The following is a 22,889-nucleotide window of genomic DNA, read 5'->3' on the forward strand; positions in this document are numbered from 1 at the left end:
AAAGAATGTTAATAAAGTTAATGCCATCTTGTGGATTTATTGTTATAATAAACTAATACAGTACTTATGTACAGTATGTTGAATGTATATATCCGTCTTTTATCTTTCCATTCCAACAATTTACAGAAAAATATGGCATATTTTAGAAATTGTTTGAATTGTGATTAATTACGATTAATACATTTTTAAGCTGTGATTAACTCGATTAAAATTTTTAATCGTTTGACAGCCCTAGTTAAATGTACACCTTATGCCTAATACTGTATATACAGTGGGGAGAACAAGTATTTGATACACTGCCAATGGGTTTTCCCATTGACAGTGTATCAAATACTTGTTCTCCCCACTGTACATAACAAAATAAAACAGAATTGTTGTGGAACTCTAAATGTTGACTGGACAGTTATGGACTATGCACATTAAATCATTAGTAACATCAAATATTACACAATACACCAAAGTATATCAGTAGTCGTGTCCTTAAGTCTTTCTGATAGTTTTCCCCTGACCTTTTTACTGCAATAATATAATAAAAAGGGGTGACCGTGCATTTGCGGTGATGGCGCCCAGGCTGTGGAACCAATTACCACTTACTATTAGACAGGCCCGCTCACTTAAGGATTTTAAATCACGCCTTAAAACATTTTATTTTTCTTCAGCTTTTAATGTGCAATGACAGTTTATGACCTCGTCTTTTATTTATTTTATGTGTTTGTTTTATCTTTCAAAGTTGACTTATTTTGCTGTGTTATGCTATGTAAAGCACTTTGGTCCCCTTGGCGGATTTTTAAATGTGCTATACAAATAAAGTTGATTGATTGATTGATTAATTGAAAACCTGAAATTATGGCTTTTAGTTTTGGCCACCCCAAGATTTTAAGTGGCCCCATCTGGCCACCCCTATGAAAAATTTCTGGAGGCGCCACTGCACACAGACTACTTTTCATTGTGTCAAAGTGTCATTTTGTCAGTGTTGTCCCATGAAAAGAAATACTTAAATATCTGCAGAAACGCGAGGGGTGTATTCACTTTTGTGCTACACTGTACGTGATATATTCACAAGCATTTGAGATATACTGAGGGCCTTTTGTTTGCTCGACGAGTAGTCCTAGCAAAAGGTGGATGCTGTCTAAGGCTTTGCACTTACGTGAGAGTGCCAACAGGTTCGAGTGCCACCCGGTGTTGTCAACAACGCCATGGTCTGATACACAGGAGAACCCTCTCTGTGTCCGTATTTCCTTTATAAGCATTTTTAAGAGGGTTGGGAGGAACCGACTGGCGGACATATCCAGGATTTAGCTTGGGTGCGTTTCTCCCGACATCGGCGCTTTTATGGAGAACAACAAACTTTGATGTGGCTTGCGGCGGGCCAAAGCAAACCTGACGAATGAGGAAGAAGGTGCCCGGGCGTTAAAAGGGAGGGGAAACACTGCGTCTTTCTTGTCAAAAGACCGACCAATGTTTCCGCTCCTCCTTTTCGGCTCATAAATCCGCTTCGGAACAACTTTAATACGCCGGCGACTCTGCGGGTAATTGTGGGGCTTCTCGTTTAATCGGGGGGAAATAGTCGGTTCATGTCATGACAAATCTAGCCTGCTCGCAGCCAAACATAACAAATCACACCGGGTGAGAACAGCTCACATCTCATTAACAGGCTTTGGAAGATTTTGCGGCTCTTTTTATTGATGTTTTTTTTTTTCATGTAATGCAAAAGCTACCATCTGTAATATTCCTTTTTGTTTTTTTCCCCAATAGCATTTCTTCGGCGCCGTGTCCAGCCAAAACAGTTTGACCACCGACACCATTCAAAACCCTAAACGACCAGTCTCATGCGAAGCGGGCTCTCTTTTGCTTGAAACCCCAAAAATGACAGTTCGCCCAAAAACGCGGGTTTTTGATAAAAAAGGTGACGTTTCAGAATGCTACTTGTCCATTTGTCCAAATCACATCTTTTATACATAAAAACAGTTCAGGACGCTAAGGGGAACAAATGTTCTATGTATTTTTGGTAAAAAAAAAAAAAAACACTGTTAAGCCAAAACATACCCATTCATTTACAGTGGCCAAAATTTCCATTCATTTCCAATGGCCTTATTCACCATTAATTTTAATAGCAGTAAAACCTCCATCCACTCCTATTGATTTCCAATGACCTGATAGCAACAGGAAGTGACCCTGAAATGCCTCAAAATCAACAGGAAGTTACCCGATAGCTATAGGAAGTCCGAGATGCCTCAAAATCAACAGGAAAAGACCCAATAACTTGTTTTGTTGAAATGAAAATTAAAAAAAATAAATAAATGAAAAAATTTAAATTCTTAAAAATCTATTTTAAAAGTTTAAAGAAATGTAATTTTATTTTACTCAGTACTCTTAGGAGCGGCGATATGACGCATCCCCCATTACGAACGAGTTCCGTTTCGACGAGTGAGTCGGAATTAACCCTTTAAGTATCCCGCAATAACCCTAAATCTAAAAAATAACCATTCAAAAACATGTATTTTACGACTAAGTCCTAGCTAGACAGCGAGCTAAGCTCCGAAATGACGATATCAGACGTCCGTGTGGTTTGCTGACTTTATTCAGCTGCTCAAGACATCAACACTTGCAGAATGAAACAAAAACATGAATGAAATTGAATCAGTTTCATCTTCAATAACAGCAATTCAAATTTGCGTTTATAACTAGCTGCTGAGACAGCAATAACAATCCACACAAACGATTAGCATGTATCAGCGTTCACACATCATCAAAAACAATCACATCAACTTGCCCCAAGTATTCGACCACAATCGAAAATGCACTAGAAACGGTACAAAAGGTGTTATATACAGGTGTTGCCTCTGTAGATGCTTCACAAGCAACAAATGCCGCACCGCCTTGCATGCATCACAAAACAAAAGTCACATTATAAAAATGACTGGAGACTGTGTCGTAAAGTCGAAATCACGTAAGTTGGGTACGTTGTAACTCAGGGACTACCTGTACAATAAAATACGAATATTGTTGTTCCTCATAAAAAAATTACAGTGATTCCTCGTTTTTCCCGGTTAATGGGGACCAGAACCCGCTGCGATAAGTGGAAAAACCGCAAAGTGGCCCCCCCGACCAAAAAAAAAAAAAAAAAAAAAAAAAAAAAATTGGGGGAGTGTGTGTTCAATGTACTTATTCAGATTTAGCATTGGAAAGAGATACATAAGACATGTTTCACTTTTTTTTCCCAAAAGTATAATAATAAAAATAATAAAAGATTATAATTATACTGTATATATATTAATAAATGGTTTTTAAGCACTTCAAATGTATTATGAGGTTTTAAAACATGTTACTGTCACATCTAATTAATTTTAAACAAGAATAAAGTACAAAAATGCTTGTCTTTATTAAATTCTTCATTGAGTCCACTCAAAGCCGCTCACTTACACACAATGAGTTGCCACAGCAACTGTTTAACAAATGAAATGATGATTGACGCATGCGGCGCTTTGAAGTTTTGGCTTCCAAGCATTTCTGACAAGATCAAACCTTAACGTCTGTCAATCATCGTTAACTTTAATAAGCAACTCCAGTGCACTGCCTGACCAAGAAAAGAGGCAGGAGCGAGAGTGAGAGACTACGTGATCGGATCGAGTAAGCTCTATAAAACACTGCATTTCTTTATTATTTTTTAATTGAAAAAATTGTGCCTGTTGCCAAGTTGGATTAAAAATTCCAAACACCAACTCCATTCTCCTCTCCTTGTGTTCAAACCGACACTCCGAGGTGAATGAACTAGGGCTGCAGCAATCGAATATTTTAGTAATCGAGTATTCGACTGAAAATTCTATCGATTAATCGAGTAATCGGATAAAACATTTTTTCTAGGTAAGGAGCAATTATAAATATACATGAGAGAACAAGACATTTCATCTACTATTGAACTATTTTCAGTCAATCAATGTCTTTATTTTCGATGTACATTGTTGAAAACAGCCAACAATTGCATCTCAGAAGTGACTAGGAAAGAAAAAAAACTTTTTTACTGTTTTCGCTCAAAAACTTCTAGATCTTATTTAAAAAAAAAAAAAAAAATTTCTCACCTAAAAAATTCATTACGCATGATAACACTAGGGCTGCAGCTATGGATTATTTTAGTAGTGGATTAATCGATGAACTAGTTAGTTCGAATAATCGAGTAATCGGATAAACATGAAAAATTAAAATACCTGTGCTGGGCTTCAAACAGTATAAAAAATAAGGATCTACATAATGTACAACAAAAGAACAATTGGCTAACTTACATAGCAAACGTCCACTAACTTAAATGCTAAAAAACACTTTTTTTTTTTTTTTTTATACAATGCTCTTAACAAATGGTTTCGACACATATTCCCACAAAAATTGGCTAAATATACCTTTAAACTAAATTACCAATGCATTAACAAAAATATATGTTGGTCTTAACAGGGAGCAGCTGGATTTGGCCATGTAAAATGAGGCAGACTAGAGGGCAGTGTATCCACCCAAATCAATAAAGCTAAATGCAAACACTTTCAAAAACAAACCATTACAAAACCACTTTAATTATACGAATATTCAAAGCAGTAAAATTTAATTGGAATCTTTTTTTCTAATCGAATACTCGAGTTAAACGATTAACCGTTGCAGCACTAGAACGAACCATAAACATATTGAACCCAGAACCTCATACAGTCCATTAGTCCAAATTAGAATAGATAAGGGAATCGATAAAGAATCGAATCGTTAAGCAATATCGATAATGGAATCAGTTCCAGTTATCAGTTCCCATCCCTACGTCCAATCCATTTTGACTGGAACTGGCTGTGAATTATTTTTCAAACGCACTTTTTACTTGTTTGTTACCATCAACGGCAATAGGTGTCCAAACCCTCCCAGTCAAAATGGATGGGACATCTATCCCCGCCACTGGCAGCCAATGATTTAAAAGCGTGTTTAAGCTACTACTGGCTGCAGGGCCCCCCTCAGATGTCGAATGACCACACAAACACGTACGGAAAGGACCGCTTTAAAAGAAAAAAAAAAAAAAAAAACATTTTTGGAGATGAGCGCTTGCAGATGTTGGCAAGACACTCTGTAAACTTCAACGCATGCATCATGCGCTTCCCTCCCGGCGACGCCTTCTTCTTCTCTCTTCCCCTCCACTTTCTCCCGCAATAAAAAGCGTCGGATCGTAACTATCTCCCGCTAACATCTGCTTCCAAACATGTGCTCTGTCCTCCGTGACCTTCACGCTCCCGAAGTCCCGCGTTCAAACGGGCGATTTTTAGGAGCCGCGGCGCACGGGACTCGCATCTGGCTTGTGTTAAGCCTTGATTGGTCATTTCTAAGATAAAGCAGCTGGACAGTTCCAGGGGGAAGACCCCTGCCATGTTATCTGAGGCGTGGGAGGAGGAGGAGGAGGGGGACGAAGGGGGGGATTACGGGGGGTGGGATCCCACGGCAACATGTGAAAACTCCCACACACAAAGCACAACACGGCGACAGCCTGCCTGGTTACTGAGGCTCCGTCTTTGGCCGTCGCAACGGACCAAAATAAAATGCTTACTTATATCAATCTATATTTGAAGGACTTGAAACGGTTTCCTCTCCATAGGCGTGCACTAAATATAAAAACCATCATGAAGATGCAACATGAATATAAAATCCATAATATTGGGGCTTTGGTTATATTTTCAGAGGTTGAAGTGCGCTTAAAGTTGACCACCATTTAGGTGAAACTTGATCGCAGTTTTCGTGCAGTAAGCTAGTGGTAACCTCAATGTCAGTCCATGAGGCACCTGTTATAATGAGGAACTTGGTCAAAGGACTTTTTTTTAATGGGTCCCTATTTGAAAGTTTTATTTTTAGGTGGGTCGACTAATTGGGATTTTTTTTAAATCGGCCATAGAATGTTTTTTTGTGGGTCCTGACAACCTGAATGAGAGCAAATGGAGATTATTTTGTAGGTCTATTTACTGAGATTTTTGGTTGTTCCTTGGGGAGAGTCCAATAAGTTTTTTGGTAGATTGGAATTGAATGGAAACCAATGGGAGTTTTTTTGTGGGTCGAGGAACATCGACCAATTAGTAAAATAACCCCAAAGAGTTCAATATATCATTTTTTGTGGAATTTTTCCAAATTTCAAGGGGAGTAAGAAGAACAGTTTGAAGGTGGAATGGCTAGAAAATCGGCCATAGAATGTTTTTGTGGGTCTTAAAGGTCAGTTGATGCAAATAGAGTTTTTGTGGGTCCGCCAATTAGGATTTTTTTTAGTGGGTCTGCCAATGGTGTAAACCAATGGGAGTTTTTTGAGGTCAAAGAACATAGTGCAATTAGTAAAACTGCTCCAAAGAGTTTAGTAAATAATTTTTTGTGAGATTTTTCCAAAATATATTTCAAGGATAGTGAGAAGAACAGTTTGAAGTTGGAACGGCTAGAAAATCGCCCATGGAATGTTTTTGTGGGTCTTAAAGGTCAGTTGATGCAAATGGAGTTTTTGTGAGTCCGCCAATTAAGATTTTTTTTGTGGGTCTGCCAATGGTGTAAACCAATGGGAGTTTTTTAAGGTCAAAGAACATACTGCAATTAGTAAAACTGGTCCAAAGAGTTTAGTATATCATTTTTGTGAGATTTTCCAAAATATATTTCAAGGATAGTGAGAAGAACAGTTTGAAGTTGGAACGGATAGAACAAGGGTGGGCAAACTATTCCACAAAGGGCCGCAGTAGGTGCGGGTTTCTGTTCCAACCCATCGAGAGGAAACCTTTTTACCAATCTGGTGTCTTGCAAGCACAATCAGTTGATCGCAGTCAGGTGCTTCTTGTTTCAGCAGAAACCTCATTGGTTAAACTGTCCTTGCTGGATCAGTTGAAGCAAAGACCAGGACCCACTACAGCCCTTGAGGACCGGTTTGCCCACCCCTGGGATAGAAAGTCGGCCATAAAATGTTTTTGTGGGTCTTAAAGGTCAGTTGATGCAAATGGAGTGTTTTTGTGGGTCCGCCAATTAAGATTTTTTTTTTGTGGATTTGCCAATGGTGTAAACCAAGGGGAGTTTTTTGAAGGTCAAAGAACATTGACCAATTAGTAAAAACTCGAAAGAGTTTATTATAAACTTTTTTGTGAGATTTTTCCAACTATATTTCAAGGATAGTGAGAAGAACTGTTTGAAGTTGGAACGGATAGAAAATCGGCCATAGAATGTTTTTGTGGGTCTTAAAGATCAGTTGATGCACATTGAGTGTTTTTTGTGGGTCTGGCAAAGGTGCAAACCAACCGGGGTTTTTTGGTGGTCAAAGAACATTGACCAATTAATAAAACAACTCCAGAGCTCATCTTTTTTTGTGGGTCCTAACAATCTGAATGACAACCAACGGAGACTATTTTGTGGTCCATTCATGGACAATTTGGGTTGTTACATGGAGAGATCCAATTCGTTTTTGGGCAGATTGGAATTTAATGTGAATGGAAACCGATGGGAATTTTTTTTTGTCGGTCAAAGAACATCGATCAATTAGTAAAAGAGGGCCAAAGTGTTCATCCTTGCCTTTTTTGTGGGATTTTTACCAAATTTATTTCAAGAGGAGTAAGAAGCCCAGTGTGAAGTTGGAACGGATAGAAAATCAGCCATAAAATGTTTTTTGTGGGTCTTAGAGGCCAGTTGACACAAATGGAGTGTTTTTGTGGGTACGCCAACAAAGGTTTTTTTTTTGTGGGTCTGCCAATGGTGTAAACCAGTGGAAGTGTTTTGAATGTCAAAAGCATTGACCAATTACTAAAACAACACCACAGTTCAATATATGCTTTTTGTGGTTCCTAACAATGTGAATGAGTGCCAGTGGAGATTAAATGGACGCACAAAATATGGACATTTTGGGTTGTTCCATGGGGAGTCCGATACGTTTTTGGTAGATTGGAATTCAATGTGAATCGAAACCAATGGGAGTTTTTTTTGTGGGTCAAAGAATACTGACCAATAAAATAACTCCAAAGAATTCATTAAAACATTTTTTGTGGGATTCTTCCAAAATCTTAAAGGTCAGTTGACGCAAATGGAGTGTTTTTGTCTGTCCAATGAAGATTTTTTTAGTGGGTTTGCCAATGGTGTAAATCAATGAGGGTTTTTTGAAGGTCAAAAACATTGACCAATTAGTAAAATAACTCCAAAGAGTTAATTATATGCTTTTTTGTGGGTCCTAGCAATGTGACTGAGAGCCACTGTAGATTATTTTGTGGGCCCATTTATGGACATTTTGGGTTGTTCCACCGAGAGAGTCCTATAAGTTTTTTGGTAGATTGGAATTCAATGGGAATGGAAACCGATGGGAGTTTTTTGTGGGTCAAAGAACATTGACCAGAGTACATTATATGCTTTTTTGTGGGTCCTAACAATGTGATTGAGAGCCAATGTAGATTATTTTGTGGGCCCATTTATGGACATTTTGGGTTGTTCCACCGAGAGAGTCCAATAAGTTTTTTGGTAGATTGGAATTCAATGGGAATGGAAACCGATGGGAGTTTTTTGTGGGTCAAAGAACATTGACCAGAGTACATTATATGCTTTTTTTGTGGGTCCTAACAATGTGATTGAGAGCCAATGTAGATTATTTTGTGGGTCTATTTATGGAAATTTGTTCCATGGAGAGTCCAATACATTTTTGGCAGATTAGAATTCAATATGAATGGAAACAATGGGAGTTTTTTTGTGGGTCAAAGAACATTGACCAATTAGTATAAGAGGGCTGAAGAGTTCATAATAGCCGTTTGGTGGGATTTTTACCAAAATATATTTCAAGGGGAGTAAGAAGAACAGTTTGAAGTTGGAAAAGTTAGAAAATCGGCCATAGAATGTTTTGTGAGTCTTAAAGGTCAGTTGACGCAAATGGAGTGTTTTTGTGGGTCCGCCAATAAAGATTTTTTTTGATGGTCTGCCAATGTTGTTTTTGTTTGTTTATGGTTTGGAGTTTAGTGTGAATGGAAACCAATTGGAGTTTTTTGTGGGTCCAAGAACATTGAGCAATTAGTCAAGGGTTCATGATATGCTTTTTTTTGGTGGGATTTTTCCTAAATTTATTTAATGAGTGAGAAAAACAGTTTGGAGCTGGAGTGGTTGAAAATCTTCCATAGAATGTTTCTTGAGGGTTTTAGATAAATTGTCGAATATGGCAGACAATGAGGAATTCGAGGGTCCAAGAACGTTAACAATGGAGTCAAATACCTCCATAGAGTTCAATGTGTGCTTTTTGGGTGGAATTTTCCCTAAATTTATTTCAAAAGGAGCGAGAAGTACAGTTTCAGGTTGAAACTGTTGAAATCGGCCAGAAAACGTTTTTTGGGTGGGTCAACTGGAGCCAATGGAGATTTTTTTTGTGGGTCCACCAATGGAGCATTTTTTATGGGTCTGAACTCAAAGCCAATAGGCTTGGATGAATTGTTTGAGGGTGTTAATCCGTGACAATGTGTACTGAATGAACAATGCCAAAGTGCTGTGTTTTTGGAACATTTTGGAGTTGGAATGGCATGAGTCGGGTGTCAAATGTGTGAGATGATAGGCGCCGAAGTTTTTGTGGCAAAAAAAAAAAAAAAAGTAGCAATTTAAATTGTTGATCACTGCCATCCTCCTAGTTCAAACGAATTGAACGTCTAAACTCTAAACCATCAGTGGCAGCCAATGAATTAAAACAAAAAAATCTCACTGCTATCTTGCCAGTGATAGCTGACAGGTTGCATATCGAATCATGTTTTTTCACTCAGGTTGGACCCCCTCGTGTGTCACATTTCCCAACGCTCTGAAATGCAGCACTTGACTGACTTTTGCCCGTTGTTGCTATGGTTCCTCAGCCTCCCCTGGTGGACATTTGAAGACTGAGGCGGAGGAGGAGGGGATGCAACGGCACACAACAGGTGGTGCTGATTTAAGGCACATCAAAGTGTGGGTGCGTGCGTGAAAAGCCGGCGAAAAGTTCCTCTACGGGTTGCACGGGACAATGGAAACGTAATATGGTACAAATGGGGGTTTGCGCATACTGTTCATGCACACACAAACTCAAAGATTTTTATTTTTTAAATATTATGATTAGAAATATGTATTTGTGAGGAGAAAGCCTTTATTTTACTGGGGGAAAAGTAGGATTTCTAAAAAGAATTGAGGATTTAAAAAATATAAATTCTTCATTTATTCATGTGTATATATGGCGGAAAATACAGACTAGGCTGAAAAAGCAGTTTGTTTGCACCCCTCCTTAAAATAAACTGCTGTATTTTAAGCCAAAAGAACTGTTGCAATTGATAGAACAATATGTGTATATGCTGTCATAGCAGATTCATGGCGCATTAAGTCACCGAACTATTTTTAATTTGTCCGTTTTACCCTGGAAACCCCTGTTTAAAGATGTTGGATGTTGCGCAACCACTTTTGTTTCAACCTAGCCATAAAAAGAATCGTATTTATTATTCAAAATCTTAGAATCATTAATTGATGTCTAATAGTTTAAAGAAAAAAAAAAAAAAAAAAAAAAAAAAAAAAAAAAAAAACTTAAAAAAATTATTCACTCGCATATTTTAAACTTTTAAACAAATTACGTCACAATGAAAAAATTGGCGTCTGTAAAAAAGTCACGGATATCTACCTCATAACTACCGCTTCATTGTATTTTTTTCGTTACTGTTGCATTTTCCCCAATATTTTAGATGATAATCGATCCAAACAAAGAAAAATTAAAAGAAAGAAAAAAACATTTAAAAGGGTGAATATTTGAAAAAAAAAAAAACATCTCGACCACTCCTTGATGTCTGCGATTTCTGCATTGCGACCCTTGTTATATTACCATGTTTCACCCATAAAATCCCCCCAAAATCCGACTGTGGCCGTTCATATCTGTGTCTTGACACTCGGTGATACATGCTACATGGAGTATTTGGATCAAAACAAGGTAAGTACGCGATAATATCTCGTTAAAATCGCGGCGTCTTTTATTCTGCTCCCGTGTGCTCTCATCTCCAGTTAGGGTTTAGCTGTTAATTTTTTTTTTTTTAAATGCCCTCCAGTTAAAAAAAATTCTTCCCCCAGAAAATTGAGATTTCAAGCTTTTCAATGATGTATCACACATACATATCGGACAATTTGGAAATTTGACCAAATTGGGGGGCTCAGTGCAGAACTTCAAGTCACCTGAGTGTGTTCCGCCATATATATTTTTTAACCAGTTTTTTATGTATAAAATCAGGTTCGCTTTAGCAAATATGGTCTTTAAAAAAAATTATTGATTCAATGACATGGACTTGTTTTATATGATATATACATTTTTTAAATAAGCCCAACTTTTGAGTAGAAGAAATACATTTGAGGGTCATTTTCTCTTTGCAATTTCAATAATACAGAACAACAATGCCAAAATCTTAAGACGTCAACAGGGGCGTTACCAGGGAGGGGCAGGGGGTGGGCAGTGCCCACCCACGGACACACTCTGCCCACCCAAAGAAAACTGGATGTAGTACTAACGACAGTCTGGGCACCGCATATAGTATCCCATTCATTTAGTACTGATGTGTTCTAAGTTTTAACCTTTGCGTTGTTACCTCCTCTTTCACCTTTAAAAAAAAAACAACAAAAAAAAGAAATGAAATGTTGGTTTTGTTCCTAGGGGGCGCTACACACATTAACGTATATTTAGATTTATTTCATTTTTTTAAAAACATTTTATCAAAGTTTTCACCAGTGTTCACCTGGCCTTTGAGTTTGGTGAGTTTTGAAGCTTTCTGAGAGGTCAAAATAGGGCTCAAAGCGTCGGCGGGACAAAGAATGACTGCTAGGGGGCGCTACATTGTGCATTTGTAATTTGTCTTTACACAATATCAAAGATTGCACCTGTCTTGACCTGCCTGCCGATTTTGGTGCATTTTGAAGCATTCTAGTGGGGTCAAATTGAGCTCAAAGGGGCTGCGGAACAAACTATAATAATAATACCGAGAAACCACAATAGGTTACCTAAAAAAAACATTGTTACCTGCATGTCCATACTGTTCAGTTATGGATGTGTTCTATGTCAAATCAAATCAAATCAGCTTTTATTTGTTTAGACCAAATCACAACAATGGTTATCTCAAGGAGAAAACAAACAGAACATCTTTTAAGGTGCAGTAGCCCTACGCTGGATTTCGACCTACTTGAGCATTGTAGCTTTTTTTTGTTTTGCCCCCCCAGGTTAGACTAATGCCCACCCACACCTAGCATCCTGGTAACACCACTGGACGTCAACCTTCAACTCCAACGGCATATGCATAAATATTGTCCAACTATATAGTACTAGGTTACTTCATGTAGTGGAAAATGGCTGTTGATGGAATGATAAACAGCATGTAAAAAAAGAAAAACTTGAGACGTGTGGTGACTCAGCATTGCTCGTTTCTTAGATGTACTGTATGCATGACACATGACATTTTAGTCTATCAGGTCAATGGCAGCCAATTGAGTTTTCAAGATACTTTTTTTTTAACTACCATGGCACATATTTAAATGCTATACATATACATGGGATGTCACTTATTGAGTTAATATAGCACTGAAAATTATGTGGAATATTGAATATTTTCTTCCTGTGAATGATCATTTTTCAGTGTCATTGACGGCAATACACGTCCAATCCATTTAAACTGTTCAAACGTTTGCCATCAATGGAAGCCAACGAGTGCATAAAAATAGTTTGCCATCAAAACATGGGGTTAAAGGAGGGGGTCTCAAAGTTGAAGCCCGGGGGCTTACTGAGGCACCTATTCAACAGCAAAGTGTAGTATTAGTGTGACACACCGATATTTTGCAATGAGAAATATCTAATTACAACGTTACTACAAACATTTTTAAATAAATCAAATTAAAAATAACAATGAACTATTTTGTTTGCCTGTTGCCACAGGCTGTGAAAATTTTAATTAAATATTTCAATTTTGAAAAATAACTACATTACAAAGATGAATGCGTTTGAGACCCCTGCTGTAAAACTTATTTGCAAAAAAAAAATCTGAAAACTTAGTAAAAAGTTTTAACTTTGTCACCAAATGCCTTGCTTTTTCACATTGCCACAAAAACTAGCATGTTTCAAGTGTAAAAATTCAATTTTTACCCATGGTAAGCACATTCGCACTCAGCAAAACATGCACAAACGCTACAGTGTAGCACTTGGCCACTCACCCCGCAACCAGTCTCATCCCCCTGGAGTCCTGTCACTTTCCCTTGCCAAGTCCACACACACTCACACACGCTGTAAATATGTAAAATCACTCACATAGAGCCCCGTGTGCCTGTCTCCAAAGAAGGGGAACGCCACAGAGATCTCCAGAAGCCCCGAGCCTCCGTCGTCCTGGGCCACAGTCTGCGCGTCCCCCCGCTCTGCACCGAAGGGGTAGAAGTCCTCCAAGGGCACGGCCGCCTCCGCCCCTCCAGCCAGCAGCAGCAAGGCACGCAGCAAGACCAGCGCCGGCAGCATGGCCTCAGCCACCCTAGGGGGGGATCGGATGGAGGAGGCCCCGACTCGAACCCACCTCGGGGGGTGGGGAGCAAGTCGTCGGAGGGTCTCACGCTGGTCCTTCAGCTCCGCCGTGTATGCGGAATACTGGGGATTCCTCGCATTCTGCTCTGAGAATCAACAAGCCTTTTTTTTGTGTAAACAATTTTTTTTAGGGGAGTCCCTGATGGCTGAGCTTGTGAGATATCCTCAATAAAAGCGCTCTATTCTAAGCCTGCTAAAGGACTTCTTTCACTTTCAGGCCCCACCTACAGCGGGGAAAGACCACCTTGCATAATTAGCCGGTGCCGGCCAATGGCGAGGCAGGGGGCGGTAACCGGACACAGCCGGGGGCGGGGCTATGATAATCAAAGGGCCGCTTGAAGTCGAGAGGACGCACATTCGCACAAGGAGGCGCACTCATGAGACGTATCCGTGTGTCTATACTTGATATCCAGTTTAATGTAGTAATATGCCAGTGTAATATGCTAGTAACATATCCTACTATAAATTGTCTGATACTAAAAAAAAATATTAGTCCATGGATATCGAATAAATGCTGAAACAGCTTTCCACACACACCCCCTTTTGTGGTTTGTCAGCAGTTCATCTCTCAGCCACAACACTAAATCCACACTTTTTTTTATTTTTTTATTTAGCTGGTCAGCGTGTTGTGAAAGACACTTCTGTCTTACCAAAATCCAACCCCCGATACCCCAAACTCCTGCAAACGTGTCAAGAAAATCTGACTTTAAACAAAGAAGATTGAATTCATTTTTCTCCATTAAAATGAATGGAATTGCATTTAATAGTAAATTGACTTAAAAAAAAAAAATGTTGAACAACAATTTAGAATGGCATGATACAACTTGAAGCCTCTTTTTGAATCATTTCCCCCCCAAAAAATTTTATTAAAATGAATTAACTCTCACCTCGGAAACTTTCACTTTAAAGGGGAAGTTCAGAATTTTTCAACATCATGCTTAATCTTGGTGTTAGCGAGGGTTTAATTAGTCGGTGAAGTTGATTTCAAGTAATTCCGTGTAGTTGATTATTTGTTAGTTTCAGGGCTCCGGAGTGGCTAAGCTAGCGCGAGTCAATTAGGCTCGAGCGTATGACGTGGCACTCGTGAGGTTTCCGCCCCTATCGCCATGTTGGAAGCAGGAAGTTTGGTGTCAGAACTCTGGGAAACATAAACAGTGAGGCATTTCGACTCAGGTCGCTCTTTAAAAATGATTGGAAATTATTGTTTGGTAAAGAATTGCAACAACCGATCGAATAAAAAGGAGAATGTACGGCTCGACGGAACCCCATTGAGTTTCTTCCGGATCCCTACATGGAGAAAAGGCGAGGGAAAGCTCATATCTGAACTAACTGAACGTCGAAGAATGGCATGGGTGGCCTCGATCAGAAGGAAGGGCATAACGTTTGATTCTCCAGTTACACACAGAGTTTGCTCTATGCACTTCCACTCCGGTAAGTTAATTTCGTTTGTCTACGCAAATTTCGGTAACTTTATGCCCTAAGTTGGCGTGTTGTTAGCTATAGCTACAGCTAAACAAATAGCATGCATACATGTGAATCGTCTTCATAAGACATAATTCCTGTCGTTTCTAATTGAAAAAGCTGTAACATGTTGCCGTGAGATAGTGGCAAAGAATTTGTACGCAGGCTACATTGTCTGCAACAAATCTGTTTTCTAAAACACAGCACTCAGTTGTCACTTAACGATCACAGCTCAGCACAGCACAAATTCAGATGTTCATGACAATGAAAATGTAAACACACATTGTGTACCTTTGCAAGAACGATGGTGTTGCCGTTTGCTATGGTCATAATGTGCAGGTCCTGCACCGATCCGCAGCAAAACTGTTCGTAACTTTGTTGCGATTTGTAGTTTCGGAATTGCTGATGAGTGTAGTAACTTACACCAAACACTAAATACAGCATGATGTCCATTTCGCGTAGCGGTGGAAGTTTGTCGACCTTTTTTTTCCATCTGTGTTCGGCTTGCTCGTAAGGGTCAACATTGTTCACATCCTTAGGTTTGCTCACATATATGTCCTTCGCCGTGGTAACAAGTTTGTCTCTGTATCGAACTGGCAAGTTTTCCTTACTTTTTTCCATCTTTGGCACTCGTAGTTGAATTGTATTATCAAATCTGACATTCCTGGGGAAAATTATCGAAAGGGTTGTGTTCGAACAGATCCAGACTTTTATGATGCAAAACAATCTTATTAACTCATTTCAGTCTGGATTTCGGCCACAACACAGCACCGAGACCATGCTTATCAAAGTCCTAAATGATATTCGTCGGAATACCGATGCAGGCAAATCACCTGTTCTGTTACTATTGGATCTCAGCGCCGCATTCGACACGGTTGATCACAACATACTACTCAGCAGATTGGAACAGTGGGTAGGGCTTACTGACACTATTCTTCAGTGGTTCACATCCTATCTACATGATAGGAATTTTTTTGCGTCAATCGGAAACCATCAGTCAGAATGAACCAAATTCACGTGTGGAGTCCCTCAAGGGTCAATTCTTGGACCACTCTTATTTAACATCTATATGCTTCCGTTAGCTCAGATAATGGAACAGTATGACATCTCCTATCACGCATATGCAGATGACACACAACTGTACATTTCTGTGTCCCCACATGATTATAGTCCCTTAGTCTCCCTGAGTAAATGCATTCATCAAATCAATGAATGGATGTGCCAGAATTTTCTCCAGTTAAATGTGGAGAAAACAGAGGTGATCATTTTTGGGCCAAAAAAAGGAAAGGTCAAAGATAAGCAGGCAACTTAGGACAATGTCACTTACAGCTACAAATCAAGTCAGAAACTTTGGCGTAATTATTGACTCAGACCTAAAATTGGATAGCCATCTAAAGTCCGTCACTAAATCCGCTTATTACCACCTAAAAAATATGACCAGAATTAAGGGGCTTCTGACTCAACAAGACATGGAAAAACTTATGCATTCATTCATTTTCAGCAGATTGGACTATTGCAACGGTATATTTATGGGTCTTGATAAAAAAATCAGTCAGGAAGCTGCAGCTAGTCCAGAATGCTGCAGCCAGAGTCCTCACAAATAAAAGGAAGTTGGACCACATTACACTGGTTTTGAAATCGCTACACTGGCTTCCAGTGAGTCAAAGGATGGACTATAAAATACTACTGCTCGTCTACAAATCACTTAATGGCCTTGGACCAAAATACATGCTTTACTTGTTAGATTCCTATGAGACATCTAAACCCCTAAGGTCATCTGGAACCGGTCTTCTGCATGTTCCAAGAACAAGAACCAAGCAGGGTGAGGCAGCATTTAGTTATTATGCTCCTCACCTCTGGAACAAGTTACCTGAACGTCTGAAGTATGCTCAAACTGTTAGCTCTTTTAAATCAGGGCTAAAAACGCTTTTGTTTAGCACTGCATATCCATAACTGTCTATATATTTCAATCTACTTGCTTTCTATTCCTCTTGTGCTTACCTCCATTGCTGATTTCAATTATTATTAGTAGTAGTAGTTTTTGTTTTATTTTTATTTATTTTTATTCTATTTGTGATTAAATGCAATCTTTATGTATAATTTTATTTCCGATTTTGATTGTCTTCGTTTTTACGTTGTATTGATTTAAATGTGATTTTTATGATCTTCATGTGATGTAAAGCACTTTGAATTGCCTTGTGTTGAATTGTGCTATATAAATACATTTGCCTTGCCTTTCCAAATGTCCCGTGATGCAGACGTGCTTCCAATATGGCTGCGTTGTCGCAAATCTCGCATGATCCCGTGCTGCTGTGACGTAAACGCTCGAGCCTATTAGGGCTGACTTAGCATGCCAATAAAAAACAACATATGAACATAGGTAAATCATCGATGACCCATGCAATCAATAGTGTTGGTTATGTTTTCAGGATAAAGTTATTAAAACGTACCATTGCATATCAATAATTGCAGTATCAACAACAACATTAGTAATCCAGAGGCTTTGCAGAGGATGCGGAGTGATATCACATCGGTTTTTTTCCACTGCTGATGTTTTATGTCAGAGCCAGTAGCAAGTAACCAGTTTTTATTGTTTCTCGTTCTTCATAGGGAATTTTTGGAAACTTTCCTTTGCCCATTTTACCATGTTGCTGGCCACCAGTTAACTCAGCAGACTGATGCTGCATTCGAGGAAGGTGGGAAGACAAAGTTTACAACCTTCTATCTGGAAAAATATCATTGGAACGCCTCCACTATTTGATCGCTTCCGAGAAGGTAGGTTTGCCAGAATTCAAAATGTCTTTTGATGGCCAAAATAATAAACAACTTGTCGCGATCAGCCATCTTTGCCGTTTACATTCGCTTGGAACGCTTTGAGGTCGCATCTGGTACCCTCCGAGCAGGATAAATCCGACTTCTCACCTTCCTCGAATGCAGCGTGAGCACGAGTGGCCGAAGCACTCCTCTCTATTCAGGACATTTTACACATCTCAAAAAAAAACAAACAAAAAAAAAATAGAATGAATTACGGCAGTTTTTTGGTTTTGTCCGCAAGGGTGTTTTGGAGTTTATTTGACTATGTTGGATCTGTTCATTGATCTGTATCGTTTTTTTTATTGGCATGCTAAGCTGGCCCCATTGACTCGCGCTAGCTAAGCCACTCCAGAGCCCTGAAACTAACAAATAACTAACTAGTAAACTAAACTGAATTTCTTGAAATCAACTTCACCGACTAATTAAACCCTAGCTAACTCAAAGATTAAGCCTTATGTAAAAAACTCTGAACTTCCGCTTTAACTAAATTTCGGCCATTGACGGTCATCATCATCATTCGTTCGTTGCCAGCTTGTCAGTTCAAAAGGATTGGACATCTTTCACCGTCAATGCAGGGAATGAGTGAATGGTTTGTCCCAAGAGAGTGTTTTTGGTTCTGTCCAGTCAGTTCAATGTCGTAAACAGTCCACGTTATCGTCCAGCATGTTGTGGGTGCTAAATATTTGAATGTGCGCCCGGCTAAAGCACCTTGTGGATGCAGGCCTGTCGCCACCGCGTCTCTTCGTCCAGTTGTTGCTTAAGTGTGGAAATCTGCAATCCAGATAAGACTTTTATTGACAGAGTGATTTACACATGATTTTAAATGAGAATTTTAATAAGCCTTCTTAATTCCAGTTCTAGAAGTTTTTTTGAACAGCTACCGGTCGCCACGCTACCGGTCCTTGAGGCATTTGTTGTAACATTTTTTGTGGGTCCTAATTGAATGTGAATGAGAGCAAAGTAATACTTCTTCAGGTTCTACCAATAGATTTTGTGGGTGGTTCTGTGGTGGTAGTCAATAGAATCCAATGAATATATTGCTCATGGGCTGGAGGTCAACAGGAATGACAGCCAGTGGAGTGTTTTTTTTGTGGGTCCAAGGATGTCGACCATGAAGTCAAATAACTCAACACAGTTTAATGATGAGTTTTTTTTGTGGGAATTTTCCCAAAATGCGGAGGTGCTGGAGCCTATCCCAGCCAACTACGGGCAGTAGGCAGGGGACACCCTGAACTGGTTGCCAGCCAATCGCAGGGCACAAGGAGACATACAACCATTCACGCACACATTCATACCTACGGACAATTTAGAGTGTTCAATCAGCCTACCATGCATGTTTTTGGAAAAGCGGCATGGAAAATGAATGAATGAATGAATATTTCAAGGGGACCGAGCAGAACAGTTTGAAGTTGAAACGGCTGACATCAGCCACGTTTTGTGTGGCTCCTTGTTGTATGTCAATTAGAGACAATGGATATTTTTTCTGTATGTCTGTCAATGGAGATTTTGTGTGGGTCCAGCACTGGAGATTTCGTTTGTGGCTTCTAGTTGAATGTCAGAGACAATTAAGAATTTTTTTTTTTTTTTTTTTTTTTTTTTTTAGTGGGTGCGCCATTGACATGTTTTTTGGTGGGTCTATGGAGATTTTTTGTGGGTTCTAGTTGAATGCCAACTGTTGCCAATGAATGATTTTTTTTTTTTAAGTGGGTCCACCTATAAATATGTTTTCTGGGTCAGGCAATAGATATTTTTTGTGGGTCTGCCAAAGGAGAGTTTAAAGTCAAAAGTTAAAAGTCAAAAGGAGTGAATGGAGAATATTATTGTTAGTCTGAATCTGTGACAATGTATTTTATTAGGCCTCCTAAATTCCAGCTATTTTGGCTGCATTTTTTTTTGTCTATTTGTCTCTTGCAAGATGTCGTTTGGAACCACTAATAATTTCTTCAACCTCCACTAAGACTTTAATTTCAGCTGAATTTAAGCCAAACATATATTTTGAAATGACAGCCACAAAGTTTAACCTCAGCTTTCTTGGATATCATCTCATTCTTTAGTGTAACATTTTTCATTATTTTGCTTGCAATGAAAAAACAAAAGAGAATGGGAAAAAAAATGAAAGGATAATTTTACACATAACTCCAAAAATGGGCCGGACAAAAGTATTGGCACCCTCAGCCTAATACTTGGTAGCACAACCTTTAGACAAAATAACTGCGAACAACCGCTTCCGGTATCCATCAATGAGTTTCTTACAATGCTCTGCTGGAATTTTAGACTATTCTTCTTTGGCCAACTGCTCCAGGTCTCTGAGATTTAAAGGGTGCCTTCTCCAAATTGCCATTTTCAGATCTCTCCACAGGTGTTCTATCGGATTCAGGTCTGGACTTATTGCTGGCCACTATAGAAGTCTCAAGGACTTTCTCTTAAACCACTTTCTAGTGCTTTTTGAAGTGTGTTTTGGGTCATTGTCCTGCTGGAAGACCCATGACCTCTGAGGGAGACCCAGTTTTCTCACAGTGGGCCCTACATTATGCTGAAAAATTTGTTGGTCGTCTTTAGACTTCATAATGCCATGCACACGGTCAAGCAGTCCAGTGCCAGAGGCAGCTAAGCAACCCCAAAACATCAGGGAACCTCCGCCATGTTTGACTGTGGGGACCATATTCTTTTCTTTGAAGGCCTCGTTTTTCCCTGTAAACTATTATCTTGATGGCTTTTCCCAAATAACTCTACCTTTGTCTTTTCTGACCAGAGAACATTCTTCCAAAACGCTTTTGGCTTTCTCAGGTAAGTTTTGGCAAACTCCAGCCTGGCTTTTTTATGTCTCTGGGTCAGAAGTGGGGTCTTCCTGGGTATCCTACCATAGAGTCCCTTTTCATTCAGACGCCGACGGATAATGCGGGTTGACACTGTTTTACCCTCGGCTGTCGAACAGCTTGAACTTGTTTGGATGTTAGTCGAGGTTCTTTAACCACCATCCGCGCAATCTCTCGTTGAAATCTCTCCCGTCGATTTTTCTTTTCATTCCACATCTCGGGAGGTTAGCCACAGTGCCATGGGCTTTACACTTATTGATGACACTGGGCACAGAAGACTCAGGAACATTCAGGTCTTTGGAGATTAATTTCCCATGCTTCCTCACAATTTTGTCCTCAGACAGTTCTTTGGTCTTTTCTCCATGCTCAATGCGGTACACACAAAGACACATGACAGATGTTGAGTCAACTTTAATCCATTTTAACTGGCTACAAGTGTGATTAGTTATTGCCACCACCTGTTATGTGCCACAGGTAAGTAACTGGTGCTATTAACTACACAAATTAGAGAAGCATCATATGATTTTTCAAAGGGTGCCAATACTTTTGTCCAGCCCATTTTTGGAGTTTTGTGTAAAATAATAATGATTTTTTTTTTTTTTTTTTTCATTCTCGAGTGTTTTTTCATTGCAAGCAAAATAAATGAAGATATTACTTCCAAAGCATTTGTAATTTCAATCATTTTCTGGGTGAAATTCAGCACTATCTGTCAGAATTGTGGTGCCAATACTTTTGGGCAGCCCTGTATATCTAAAACCAGGGTTTCTTACAGGTTTCATTAACTGAAATATAAGACTTTTTTAAGACCACTTAGAAGAGACAGATACAGTGGTACCTCTACGTATGAATTTAATTCGTTCCAGGACCTGGTTTGTATGTCAAAATGGTCGTATGTCAAGCGGGATTTTCCCGTAAGAATACATTATAATTTGATTAATACGTTCCACAGCCCAAAAAACCCCGCCAAATCCCTAATAAATATTGCAAGTACAATTATAAATAGCAATTACACATCGCAAAACAAATAAATTATAAATACAAATCGTAATAATAATTATAATATTGTAATGAATTGGGTTCTAATGTGGCTGTTGTGTTTTGTATGCTGCTCCTGAACACACCGCGTGACTGTAGGGAGTGAGAGGTGCAGCAGAGATTTTACTTTCTCTATGTTCTGTTGTTGTGTTTGGCGTCGGCTACGGCGAACAGCATAAGTGTTGTGTTGCACAAATTCTGAAATGATTAAAAACCTGACGAAGCTGGCGACTTCCTTGCCGATGTTACAATAATAAAAGTCGTCCTAAGATTGTAGACATATTCAGGACGGATTGTCGAGCCAGTTCACTGATGCGCATGCCATACATATTTTTCTATCATTTTCTTCTTAATTTCAATGGTAAGCGTCACCTTTTTCGTTTTTCACCACCTCCAAGAACCTTCTTAAGACCTATGTTGATTTCTCTCACAATACTGGGGTGGCGTGGCTCTGTGGTAGAGAAGTTGTCCCCCAACCCAGAGGTTGTGGGTTCGATTCTCCGCCCTGATGAACTCGCCTAAGTGTCCTTGAGCAAGATGCTGAACCCCACGTTGCTCCTGGTACTGCGTCACCAGTAGGAGGATGGCGAGATAGTGTAAAGCGCTTTGAGCGCCTTGAAAGGTGGAAAAGCGCTATATAAGTATAACACCATTTACCAATACAATCAGCCGTGCGTTCGTCTTGCTGGAAAACAATGAAATTGCGACACTGTCATAAACCGTCGTATCTCGAGCATGTCTTCATAAGTCGAGACAAATGACGAGTCAAATGTCGAAAGGATCCTATGTCGAGGCACCACTGTACCTGTATATTGCCAATTCTGGGTCATTTTTTTAAACAGACAACCCCACAAAAATTCTCGATGTCATTAAATTTCTCAAATTAAATTTCATGATGTTTAACATTTAAGGTTTTTAAAGCGACAAACAACTCCATCATAAATAGTTAAAAAAAAAAAAAAAAGTCAATGTAGTGACACAAATTTCAGGATTCTGCTATGAAACTGACAGGAAATTTTACAATATTTTAAATTGTGGCAGGCGTGTGCTCAATTCCATTTCACCCATCAACAGTGGCTGCCAGCCCTCACACACCCAATGTTTTTGGAAATCTATCGCCATCAATGGGTGACGGAATGGTGATGATAGAAAACATTTTGAAGAAATTGATCTCAGTCCCATTTTTTATTATCACGGAGAGCTGATATTTGAGCAAACAT

The 22,889-nt window shown here is 39.2% G+C and overlaps 2 protein-coding genes across 2 annotated transcripts in view; both read right to left on the bottom strand.

The window, feature by feature from the left end:
- sned1 (sushi, nidogen and EGF-like domains 1) overlaps nt 1-22,831 on the bottom strand; it is a 102,657-nt gene extending 79,826 nt beyond the window's left edge. The window contains exon 1 of the mRNA XM_057840908.1: nt 13,280-22,831. Within this exon, the coding sequence (XP_057696891.1) occupies nt 13,280-13,480 (201 nt within the window). The 5' untranslated portion in view covers nt 13,481-22,831. The remainder of the gene's footprint in view (nt 1-13,279) is intronic.
- The window catches only part of crocc2 (ciliary rootlet coiled-coil, rootletin family member 2), a 107,271-nt gene continuing 102,875 nt past the window's right edge, over nt 18,494-22,889 (bottom strand). Inside the window, 1 exon segment of the mRNA XM_057840081.1 lies at nt 18,494-18,589. Within this exon segment, the coding sequence (XP_057696064.1) occupies nt 18,494-18,589 (96 nt within the window).

Source organism: Corythoichthys intestinalis, chromosome 7, assembly GCF_030265065.1.
Source record: "Corythoichthys intestinalis isolate RoL2023-P3 chromosome 7, ASM3026506v1, whole genome shotgun sequence".
In the NCBI taxonomy this organism is placed as follows: domain Eukaryota; kingdom Metazoa; phylum Chordata; class Actinopteri; order Syngnathiformes; family Syngnathidae; genus Corythoichthys; species Corythoichthys intestinalis.